Below are 12,137 nucleotides of genomic sequence, written 5' to 3'. Positions count from 1 at the left end.
CACAGCGTCATGGATTTCCAGTTATTTACAGAAAAGAAAACAATTCGCTAAATATAGGCGAATACGTTTCGCAGAACATGGATGTTTCTTCGGGCGTACCCCAGGGATCAGTTCTTGCGTATTTTCTATTAAAGCGACAGCGTTAAAGGCCCCGTTACGCAGAAGATAGGGCGTCGCCATTGTCCGCGTCGGCGTTTTGAGCGAGATTGCGGGCATGGTTCTTGCAGGTGGTCCCCAGAGGGCAACCAAGGAGGGTCACCTAGGTCACGTGACCTTGCGGCAGCATCGCAACCTGACCACCGTATCAGGTGGCAGTTAAAATTAATGATCGCTCGGGAAGAGCAATCTCCGCCACCCAAGGCCCACCGCTGGGAGCACTCACCTACCTTCGCAGGGACAGAGTAGATTGAGACCCTAGGTTGGGACTCTCCCGCACCACTTATGTATCGCGGGGCAGTGGCGCATCGCTTAGCCGCCAGCGCCAGGAGGGGAATGAGGACTCCCAGGGATCCATGAGTGTAAAGTAGAGAATTACCGTCTGCATATGTGGGAATCAACCCGTCACGCTATCGCGTCATGCCCTTAAGTGAAGTGTCTCCTCAATTTTTTCTTCTCAACTAAACCAATGATATTCACTTCTATGTATCTTCAGCAATTCAACTTTGCCCTTTTGCCGAAGATTCTTTTGTGTGTACAAAGACGTGAAAAAATCAGAAGGCCAAATCCTCTCGTTAACGATTCCATAAATTCAGTTAGTCCTTAGTGTGGGATTTCGGGAATGCAGTTAATTGCGGGTAAGACCAAAGGCATCCAATTCACTAACAAGAAGCAGCCTCTAAATTTTACATGCACGCTTGTCAACACACAGACTACAAAAATACGATCACGTGAAGTATCTGGGACTCACCCTAACACCTAACAACCACTGGAAACCCTACACCAAATCGATTTGTTGTAAATCTGGACGTTAATTAAATTATATACGGAGAAAAGCGCGTATTGGACCTGCTCATATTAAAGTCAGTGGGGGCCACGGCACTGCTCACGAAATGCCTCGCCACTCACCGTTCCTGCTGTTCCAGGTGCTGGTGCTCACCGGCTATCACCTGCCTGTTTCACCGACTTGCCGACCGGTTCCGCAATCTTGCGGCGCTAGCTGGTTTCTGGACGGCTGCGGCTGCTCATCCGATCATCTGTGCGCACCCCTGCCGATTTTGGACACTTTCGACGGTCGGGCCTGGCAACATGCTACATTATCAGCTGACGAGGACACCTACATAAAGCACTCGGATTTCACCGCCCCCTTGGGCCACGGCACTGCTCACGAAATGCCTCGCCACTCACCGTTCCTGCTGTTCCAGGTTGGTTATTACGAGTGTTCTTGTTACCGTGATGATGATGTCTGTCTTGTAGCAGTGTCGTGGCCACCCCATATTCTGAAACGTTTCCGCTCGGCGGCAGTGTACATTTGGCGCATTTTGGTCCTGGGTGGGGACGTTGAAACAAACCCAGGCCCTATGACGAAGGGCCAAGAGGAAAAGCTCGAACTGGTATATGAAACTGTTCAAAGGCTTGAGATGAACCACACGAATATCCTCGAAAGTGTTAACAAGATTCTTACAATTCATATTGGCTTGCAAAATGAAATGAAGACTTTAAAGATCGTGTGCATGAACTTGAACTTAAAATCGAGTCTATTCCAGTTCTTCAAAGTGACTTACAGTCTTTAGCTACCCGTGTGCAGGAACTGGAACTTAAAAAACAGTCAGTGCCTACCACAGTATCTCCCACGAGTTGTACACACGATGTATCCAACATTCAAGTAAAACTTTACGACCTGGAAAATCGTTCCCGCCGGTCTAACATTCTTTTCTGTGGTGTTCAGGACACTGATGAGTCTGAAACTTGGGAAGACTCTGAGCGTCTTGTGAACGAATTCTGTTCTAGCAAACTTGGTATCACGTTGTCTTCCTTAGCCCGTGCTCACCGCATAGGCCGTTTTTCTCAGGAAAAAAAGAGACCCATTATTGCAAAGCTGTTCAACGAAAAAGAAGTGGAAACGCTTATGAGTAAGGGCTATAAACTCAAAAATACCGATTTCAGCATTTCGCGAGATTACTCGAAAACGGTTCGTGAGAAACGCAGCCAACTGTGGAAGTATGCCAAATCAGTAAAAAAAGAAGGTGACAAGGTCCGTTTGTCTTTTGATAAACTGCTTATCAATGGTGTCTCGTATTTCTGGGATGATCAAACCAGTAGCGCAGTGCGCGTGTCCCTTGCCTGACGCATCCCTTCCAGTTCTCGTAAAGTGGCTGGCAAACCACCAGTGCGGCCAAACGCGCAGCGTTGCTCCAATTACGATGTCAGTTTTCTGTACACTAACATAAGGAGTGTTCTTTCTAAAAACGTAGCTCTTTCTTCTTTAATTGATTCATGCTGCTCCTCGGTCATCGCGCTTACCGAGACTTGGTTAAATGACATGGTTCCTGATGATGTCGTTTTCGCCTGTGACTCCGAATTCAACATATTTCGTTGTGACCGCACGGGCCGTAGAGGTGGCGGTGTCCTTCTGGCTGTCAATAAAGTGCTCACTGCTGTGCCTATCGAGGTCACGTCGTACATAGAATCGGTATGGGTTCGGTTGAGTTGTGGTCCCACGGTCGCCATCATTGGCGTCATTTACCGCCCTCCGGACATGAATTCTTCATTCGCAAGTCAGTTTTCTAATTTACTAAGCGATCTTACTTGTCGTTTCCCGAATTCAAGGTTACTTTTACTTGGTGACTTTAACTTTCCGGCTATTAACTGGTCGTCATTAACAGCTCCCGCCAATGATCCTGAAGCTCAGGCTTTCCTCCAGTCCTGTCTCGATTTCTCTTTGCAACAACTTATTTCTGAACCTACGCGTCGTTCCGCCACTACAGCCAATATTCTCGATCTTATCTTGACAAGTGATCCTTACCTTTGCTCCAACATTGCGCTCTTAGAAGGCCTTTGCGACCATTCCATAATCACGGGTAACCTGAATTTTGTGCCCCATAAAGAGGTAACTCGTACTAAACAAATAAGGTGCTACAACCGAGCAAACTTCGGTGAAATAAACGCTTAATTGTCAGTCTTTGCTGATCATTTTCTTCACGATTTTTCGTCACGCTCCGTGGAAACGAACTGGAACCTGTTCAGCGTGAAACTAGCTACTCTCATTGGCAGATTCATACCCGTCATCAGTATCCCTTGCACTAACACAGCGCCTTGGTTTAATTGGCATCTACGTCGCCTTAATAACAAAAAAAGCGCCTTTACAGACAAGCCGACAAGAACAGACACTCCGAATCTTGGCAACGGTACAAACTATGTGATAAGGAATACCAGTCTGAGTTGATATCTGCACGTAGGCACTTCTTCACACACGATCTACCGGCAATGCTAACAAACAATCCACGGAAGTTCTGGCAGATAATAAACCCCGCTAATCATCCTGACATTACTCTTACCAACGCGGAAGGCAGCAGTGTTCCAGTGGCCGAATGCGCCGAACTTTTCAATAACGCATTCACATCCGTTTTTATTTTGAAATGAAATCAAGCGCACAACAACACGCACACAAGAGAGGAAAGACACAGGACAGACACACAAGAGAGGAAAGACACAGGACAGACACAGGACAGGCGCTAAGACACAGGACAGGCGCTAACTTCATCTGATTTATTTGCAGGTAAGAGAGCGTGTTGTGTGCGTGTTGTTGTGCGCTTGATTTCGTTTCAAAATAAGCTATGCACCATCTAGCCCAATCAGAAGTTTTGTTAAACATCCGTTTTTACCCGTGAAGATCTCCCTCTACCTCCTATTTCTGTCAGCACTTCTAATACATCAATGTCCGAAATAGTTATCAGTGAGACCGGTATCTTATCCTTACTAGGGAAGCTTAAAACATCATCAGCATCAGATCACCTTGGCTTTAATAAAAAAATACTCAAAAATTCATCTGATGGTATTCATCGCATCTTGTCCGCTATTTTTTCACAATCTCTATCATCAGGCGTGATTCCGCTGGACTGGCGCCTAGCTAAAGTTGTGCCAATTTTCAAGTCTGGCGATCGTTCCTCACCACTAAATTACCGACCCATTTCATTAACTAGCACTGTTTGCAAACTTCTTGAACACGTAATTCACTCGCAGGTAATTAACTATCTTGAAGAACATAACATTATCTTTAAATATCAACATGGGTTCCGTAAAGGCTACTCATGCGAAACGCAACTTGCCGGATTCATTCAAGACATACATTCATCGATTGATGCTGGCATTCAAGTAGACTCCATATTTCTTGATTTTTCTAAAGCTTTCGACAGAGTACCTCACAACCGGTTATTAATGAAACTAGCACTGCTTAATATTCACCCTCTTGTCACTGCATGGGTTAAAGATTTTCTCTTTTCCAGGTCTCAATTTACAACTGTCAATAACCACAATTCGTCTTTCAGCCAAGTACACTCTGGCGTCCCACAAGGAAGTGTGCTTGGCCCTTTACTTTTCCTAATATTTGTCAACGATTTACCGGATTCCATTTCTTCCCATATCAGACTTTTTGCTGATGATTGTGTAATTTATCACAAAATTTATTCTAACACCGATTGTCAATCCCTTCATTCTGACCTGGATTCAGTAACAGCATGGTGCTCAACCTGGCTTATGCAACTTAATCATTCAAAAACTAAATTGATGTCTTTTACTAACCGAATGTCTCGAATTCAAACAGCATTCCTTAAATAATAGCTCACTCGAGCTAGTCACCCCGTATAAGTACTTAGGACTTCACCTTCATTCAGACTTAGCATGGAACCACCATATTAACCTTATGCTTGCATCTGCTAATCGGTCATTAGGTCTCTTAAAACATAACCTAAAGCATGCTCCTCCTCACCTCCGTGCTCATGCCTATACCACTCTAATTCGACCTAAAATTGAATATGCCTCGGCTATTTGGGACCCTAACCAATCTTACCTAATAAATAACATTGAATCATTGCAGAACCGCGCCGTTCGTTTTATTTACTCCGATTATTCACGTAACACCAGCATCACAGCTTTAAAAAAACGCGCAGGTCTCCAGGATTTATGTCTCCGCCGTAAAATTGCACGACTATCACTTTTTCATAAACTTTATCATCATCCATCACTTCATAACGACTTTTTTTCTTTGCCTCCTTCGATTTTTGACCGCCGCGATCATCCCTTTAAGTTAGACGTTTCACGTGCAGAACATTTATCTATGCGCATTCATTCTTACCACGCACAATATCTGACTGGAACACTCTGCCTTCACATATCGCAACCACCACTGATCCTGATAAATATTTTAAACTTATATCTTCAATAACTACTGCTTAACTCTTCGCATACATTGTTATTTTATTTGTTCATGGCTTCCTTTTTTGCAGGGTTTGTTACTAAAAAGATTCATTGTACTAGTGTTCTGTTTGTATAATTTTAATACTGCAGTAATCTTCGTTCTTTGCCGCGCTGCCATTCTTTTGATTCTTTAGCTTACTTATGTCATGCAAAGTGTCTTATTTGTGTTTTTGATTGATTCTTTTGCTTACTTTTGTCATCCAAAGTGTCTTATTTGTGCTTTTGTTGTTTGTTTTATATTTGTGGTTTTGTTTTATTCTGTTCAATTGCCTGTGCCCCCCCCCCCTATGTAATACCCTCTCGAGGGTCTTTAGGGGTATTCTGTATAAATAAATAAATAAATATGAAACACCTACCAGACCCACCTTTGAATAAGCATATCTGGTGTAGAGCCCCAATCACAAAGCAATAACAATTAGAACACATCCAGAAATCAGCAGTACGGTTTGTTTGCTCAGATTATTCACAACAAACTAGTGCTGCCAATCTAATGACTGGAGCAAATTTACAAACACTGTCATATCGTGGAATTTTCTCAAGATTAAAGTTTTGTGCCTCCTCTATCACGGCCTCTTTAAAATATCAAATTCACAGTGCTTGCACCCTCCTTTCAAACACTCATCTAGAACGAATCATAACAAAATAGTTCGCCAACCTGTTAGCCGTGTAAATCTTCTGTAAATATATATTTTCTATTAGAATAAATAGCCAGAAAATGCTTAGATTAATTTAATTTCTTTCGGAACATTAATTTTGATTTTTGTGCCCGTTTGTTTGTGTGTGTCTGTTTTAGATGAGAGAAGATCCATTTTTGCGCGCGCGCGCGTGCGTGTCTGTGTGTGCGTGTACTTCCTGTCTGTACCACAAGAATGTTTTGTAAACATTCATGCAAGGGTCCGAAAAGGGCGTGCAGTATGGTTAAATAGCGGCAATTGCTATCTAATATCTTAAGCAACCGCAGCTGCGGCCCGCAGAATTGACAGGGAGAAGATAGCGAGGAGTAGTACAGTGGGCAGCGATAGCGAGAAAAGAGTGGGGAAAGCTGTGTGCAGCATTTCATAAAATAGAGAAGCTGAACAAGTTTGCTCCGCTCGCGTGCGAGAGTCAAGACACTGTCCAAAGTATAACCGCGCGCAAGCGACCACTACTCATATTTACACAACATTAAAATACATTTTCAGGAGGGCACAGGGGCGCAATAAAAGACACGGACATAGAAGTAGACAGGGACGAGCGCTTACTATCAACAGGCTTTATTCGACGTAGACCGTTCATATCCCTTTGCTTTACCCAAGCGCCACTGTGCGAATCAGCACGTGTGTACCAGAGAACACCAAAAGAAATCCAAAGGTAGGCGATTACAGGACTCTATCTAAGAAAACCATTTCAGATCGGCGAAGTATCACAGATGAATCACTGATGCAGTTATCTCCTTTTTTGACACAAAAAAAAAGAAAAAAAAAAGGGAAAAAAAGAGTAACTGCATCAGGGATTCATCTGTGATACTTCGCCGATCTGAAATGGTTTTCTTAGATAAATTTCTGTAATCGCCTACCTTTGGATTTCTTTTGGTGTTCTCTGGTACCCACGTGCTTGTGATTCGCACACTAGCGCTTGGGTAAAGCGAAGGGATATTAACGGTCTACGTCGAATAAAGCCTGTTGATAGTAAGCGCTCGTCCCTGTCTACTTCTATGTCCGTGTCTTTTATTGCGGCCCTTTGTCCTCCTGAAAAGTTATGAACCAACACGCCCAAATACAAGTACTTCTGAATTAAAATACATTGTATATACAACACCATGCAGACATAGCGTGCGCGCGGCACACTGCATAAGCGGCCGGGGTGGGGCGCCCGGCCGCATATCGTCCGAGGTAGCACACACGAAGCGTTCGTGTCACGCGTGCACTACTGGTGAGCAAGATGGAAGTCAAGCCCCCTTGCTCGATGAATGCACAGAGACTCACCATATTCTGTTACGGGTGAGCACACTGCCCAGAAGCCACAGGAGTGCTTTTAGACTTTAGACAGGAGTGCCTTTAGACAAGCGAAGCGATAAACAGGACGCGGGGAAATCTGCCCTGGGTGTATACATGCGCTTTGTACGCAACACCTTAACTTCATAAGCAACGGCCCATGTCGTTTCAATTCCATTGTGAACAAGGCACCCGCCGTAGCGGTGCCGAAACGTCAATGTGGATATGTTTTGTATGTTTTTCTTTACCTCTGTGACCTCGGCGAGTGATGTTTTCTTCAATATGCTGAATTTCCCACGCCGGATGGGTTTCCGTCGAATCCTCAACTATGACTTTAGACTGTCCGGGATGATTCCCAGCGCCCTGTACGCCGCAAGCACCTCGCGACGCGGCTCTACGAAAGCGGCACAGCGCAGGTGTTCCAATGTCTCCACTGCACCGCAATCACTGCACGCGTCGCCGAGCACAAGTCCGTGGCGCACGCGTCCTTTCCCGGAGACGCGACATTCAGCGCGCGCGCTAAAGACGGAAATGCGCTCCCATTGCGCGATGCGTGAGACCGCGTGTTGTTGACGGAGGTGAATGTGGATCACCGCACGGGTGTCGTACAGGGTGAGCCGAACGGCGCTACAGAAGAAAGTTGATGTGCGATGGTGGCGAGACCGTCGACCTCCTCGCTGCCACCGTGGCCGTGCACCCATTGAGCAAGTATACTGCATCCAAGCTCTGCGAGGGACACAATCTCAGAATCCCGGACTGACGGTTCGAGGCTGCGCCGATTGTGCAGCAAGCCACGCGCTCCCGTCTTGTCATTTCTTTCCACCGCGATAGTATACTTTTGCTTCGGAGTCACTCTGATACATTCAAGGCCGTTTGCTATGCAAGCTGCATCCTTATTCTAGCGCATCCTTTAGAAGCTGACTCGACGACGCAAACACAATGCCAAGAAACATGCAGCCGTGATAATTCTCATGAACGAACCTTCAGACTGCAAGAGTGCTCGGTTCTGAAAGTTGAGCTGATATAGGCGAGGTCGCATTGACGGTACACAAACGCCTCGCAAGGTGGTGCGTACCTTGTCCACATGTTTTCCTAGCTTCTTTGAATCCAGCAAATGACTTCTAAGAGTTTCTTTTTTCAGATGCCGTTGACACGACGCCCGCCACGGCGAGGCGCAGTGTTGACATAGGACGAAGCTTGCAAAGCTGTAGCCGTGTCACTGCCCCCAAATTTGGCGGGAGTGCTCAAGCACGTGACTAGAACTTGCAGCGCTAGCTAGCACCGCGAACGGCTTTGTGGCTGCGGCGCGCCAAGCCGCGTCTCCGTCGCTATAGCAACGCAGCGCATGCGCAGAGAGCAGCGGTGGTGAGTGATAATCTCTCCCGGCTGCTACTGGTATCTGGCCGTCGACGAATTCGCAGCTTCGGTGGCTAGACGACGGCTGTTGCGACGCCATTATTTTTGGACCATCTCAGCTTCAACGAAGGTCGCCGACAGCATTTCGTATAATGAGACTAGCAAGGCTTCCGCCTTAAAAAATACTGCAGCCTGTCGGCTTCCGCACTTTTACATGCGCAATGTGCGAAAGCAATCCCGAAGTTGTGAACGCGCACATCCTGTCCGAGTGCATTTTGTGGGGTAATCGTCGATTCGGAAACATGAGTAATCATACATCAAGGCACAAGAAGAGGACGCCGTACTTATCCGTTCCTCGCGGGCGGGAAGAATATTTCGTTCTCCTGGAGATTCAAGCGACAATTAATTTCTCCGCGGCATGCTCTGTGGCTGACCTATATTCGTTTGTGTTTATTACTTGCTCATCATCATCATCATCAACGTGACTAAGGCCACTGCGCGATGAAGGCCTCTCCCATATCTCTACAATTAACCCTGTCTCTGCAATTAAGCCTGTACTTGGTATCCTACTGGTCAATTTGGCGGGGGCTTTTCGTTGGTGTGTCATTTATTCTGGTCACGCTGATCTCGTTCTTTGGCATGATTTGGCGCTACATATATGCAGCACCAATTCACGCACACGAACTGGTGAGATATGCAGCTCTTTCTGCGTCGGTGTATCAATGGTAATATTTCGTGGCAACCGGTCACCCAGCGCCCACTCCTCTAGGCTACGTTCTTTTCGATAAAAAAAATGGCCTGTTCATCGTGAGCGTTTCCATGGGCCGCAGAAAGCGCGTATAAATTTTCCGGGATGCAGCATCCTGGGACGTGCTTGCTCACATGCGTACCATCTCTAGCACTAAGCGCTTAAAAGAAGATTCTGCAAGCACACTGCCAATAAGACGCTGTTGGTTCTCCCACGGTACTTGTCCACTGCAGTTGAAACAACGCGGTACAAAAAAGCGATGAACCAATCGTGGCCGAGTGCAGTTGCCGGAATCGGCAAGCGATGATGCCACTTTCCATGTGCTTTAACGCTTGTCAGTGCTGTTTTTGGTAACAGTTACATAATAGATATCACGCGACTGTAGCCTATAAATGCAGCGTGAATTAGTATTCCACTTTATCGCCCCTTTAATCTTCGAAAGTGCACTTGCGGCTGCTTCCTGATATCAATCCCAGTCTGCAGACAACTCAGCATGTCCACGACTCTCCGAATAAGCTGATGCAGCACACGTCTGAAATTTGGCTTCTGATATTTGTCTTTTTTTCAGAACTGCGAGTAGCGTTGACAGTGGCCCGTTATAATCTAGTGCTAACGTGTAGCCAAAAATTTCCTACCCCTGTTCACAACGCTACGACTCCCCCTTCCCTTACACTGCCTTCTCGAACAAGATCGGAAAAGACGGCGTCGCCTCTGTTTTTACGATTTCTTTCCCGCAGTGACGCCACTGTTTTGACAGGGCGTATATCGCGCGCGCGCGTACCCGCTCCAAGTGGCCCCTTTCGCACTCACATAACGAAGCAGCAGAGGCGCTTCTCTCCATGGAACCTCCTCCCTGGCGTCCCGTCCGTGCTTCCAGCCGGCGTGACGACCGCGATCCGGAGCTCGGACGCGCTGCGCTGGTCGCCGATCCCCTTGTGGGGCGCGTCGCCGCCGCCGGTGAACCGTGCCAGCAGCAGTGGCTACACACGCCCCGCTAGGCGCCAGCGCCGGCGACTACGGACAACTCGGCTGCCGACGCCGCCGCAGCGCACGACGCTTGGAGGGGGAGGGGAAGCCTCCTCTTCCTCTCACAGCTCGCGGCGCCGCTCCCGAAATACTGCTGCCTGCTTTTCATGCCACTGCTCCCGCTGCGCCGAACATCAGTCGTCGTCGTCGACGGCTTCGTGAGAGAAAACTCCGGATTGGTCGAAAAGATGGCTACGTCACACGTGGAGCGGCGGATTCGAAAAGCGATTAAGACATTTGAAGACTCTCTCCGCGGTCTCCGGTGCTGAGAGCCGGCTGGGAGGCTCCCCCTCCTAATTGCTGCGCCCCGACTGTGAGGCCCCATGATGACGGAAATAAAGTTCATTCATTCATTCAACTGGTCATTAGAAGGTACAAACAGATCTCTCGAAGCACGGTGGCGAGATTGGGCTATAGAAAACCTAGCCACCCTGTTTACGCAATGCCTTATGACCTGGAGTGTGCCGAAAGCTTGGAAGTAAGGGGACATTGAAGACTTCAAAAATTAGACACATCAAGGTATGCTTATTTATTTATTTATTTATTTATTTATTTATTTATTTATTTTTATTATAAATATTGCAGAGTCGCTTGACTTCGAGCAGGAGGGGCACAAATAAATGAGTACATCAGAAAAACACATCAACGAAGGCAAAAACAATCAACTAAAGGAAATAAAGCCATGTATCGCTGCAATAAAACAAAACAAGAATACAAGTACAGTTTCAAGCAAGGACTTTCAAGTTTGCAGTGAACAGTTCAGCACTGGGACTGTCGACAATATCCTTAGGCAATTTATTCCAAGCGCGTATCGTTCTCTGAAAAAAATTAATACTTAAAGGTATTGTTTGGAGGGCTATACTCCTGGGCCATTTTCCCGTTATAAAAACGCCAGCTTTTGCGCAGAGTGTGACGGGTAACGAAATTGTAATTGCTAATTTTTGTTATGTTGCTATATATTCTATATTTTCTCGCTATATTTTATGATTTCTGAGTGAATAGTCCTGCCAGTATCCTTTAGCTTCTTTGCATTTCTCAGAAGCTACATTTTTTCATTCAAATCAAAAAAGCGCATTATCACTGGGTGCGTTTTTTATGTTCCCTTTCTGACCAATCGGCGTATGCGCGCAAGACTGCTCACTTTTATTCCCACTGCCTCTTCAAATATCTCTCTCAAAACAACACCTCTGAGCGAGTCCACTGTTTCGGTTGAACATTCAGCGGTTTCATAAAGAATCAAATTATTTCGTCGATTTCTATATTCAAGATCACACATTTTTTTTGAGGAGAAATTAAGTCTGTTCATTGGATTTCGAAATAAGACGGTCACACTCTTCTAGCCTTTGTACGGCCTCTGAGTAAGACAGTAGTTTCTGCTCAATGAAGCCAGCCTTCTGTTAGCTTCAGCAACAAGACATTCTGTGTTTTCCCGCATAGACTTAAGCTCCTTTAGGTCACCTTTTGATTATCAGGAATAGTAGCCAATTGTTCAGAAACAGTAGGGCCAGGCCAGGGTTCATTTCTACATCCCCAATTAGTAAAAGAACAATTAGGCACAAAGAGTCAAAAACAACTCGAGACACATTCACACAACACCCCTGGGCAAGGGACCGCAACCAGGC

General features: G+C 46.2%; 1 protein-coding gene across 5 annotated transcripts in view; it reads right to left on the bottom strand.

Moving 5' to 3' along the window:
- The window catches only part of LOC149356798 (Golgi-associated plant pathogenesis-related protein 1-like), a 137,176-nt gene extending 126,658 nt beyond the window's left edge, over positions 1 to 10,518 (bottom strand). For all 5 annotated transcript variants that reach the window (XM_089584330.1, XM_089584328.1, XM_089584329.1 and 2 more), the window contains exon 1: positions 10,300 to 10,518. Coding sequence is in view for 1 of the 5 variants with exons in the window: in XM_089584332.1 (XP_089440458.1) it covers positions 10,300 to 10,301 (2 nt within the window). In the remaining 4 variants the exon portion in view is untranslated. The remainder of the gene's footprint in view (positions 1 to 10,299) is intronic.
- Positions 10,519 to 12,137: the final 1,619 nt, after the last annotated feature.

The sequence above is a fragment of the Amblyomma mixtum genome, chromosome 3 (genome assembly GCF_055824585.1).
Source record: "Amblyomma mixtum isolate Tamu chromosome 3, ASM5582458v1, whole genome shotgun sequence".
Classification (NCBI taxonomy): Eukaryota; Metazoa; Arthropoda; class Arachnida; order Ixodida; family Ixodidae; genus Amblyomma; species Amblyomma mixtum.
This window is presented reverse-complemented; position numbering and strand designations above follow the sequence as displayed.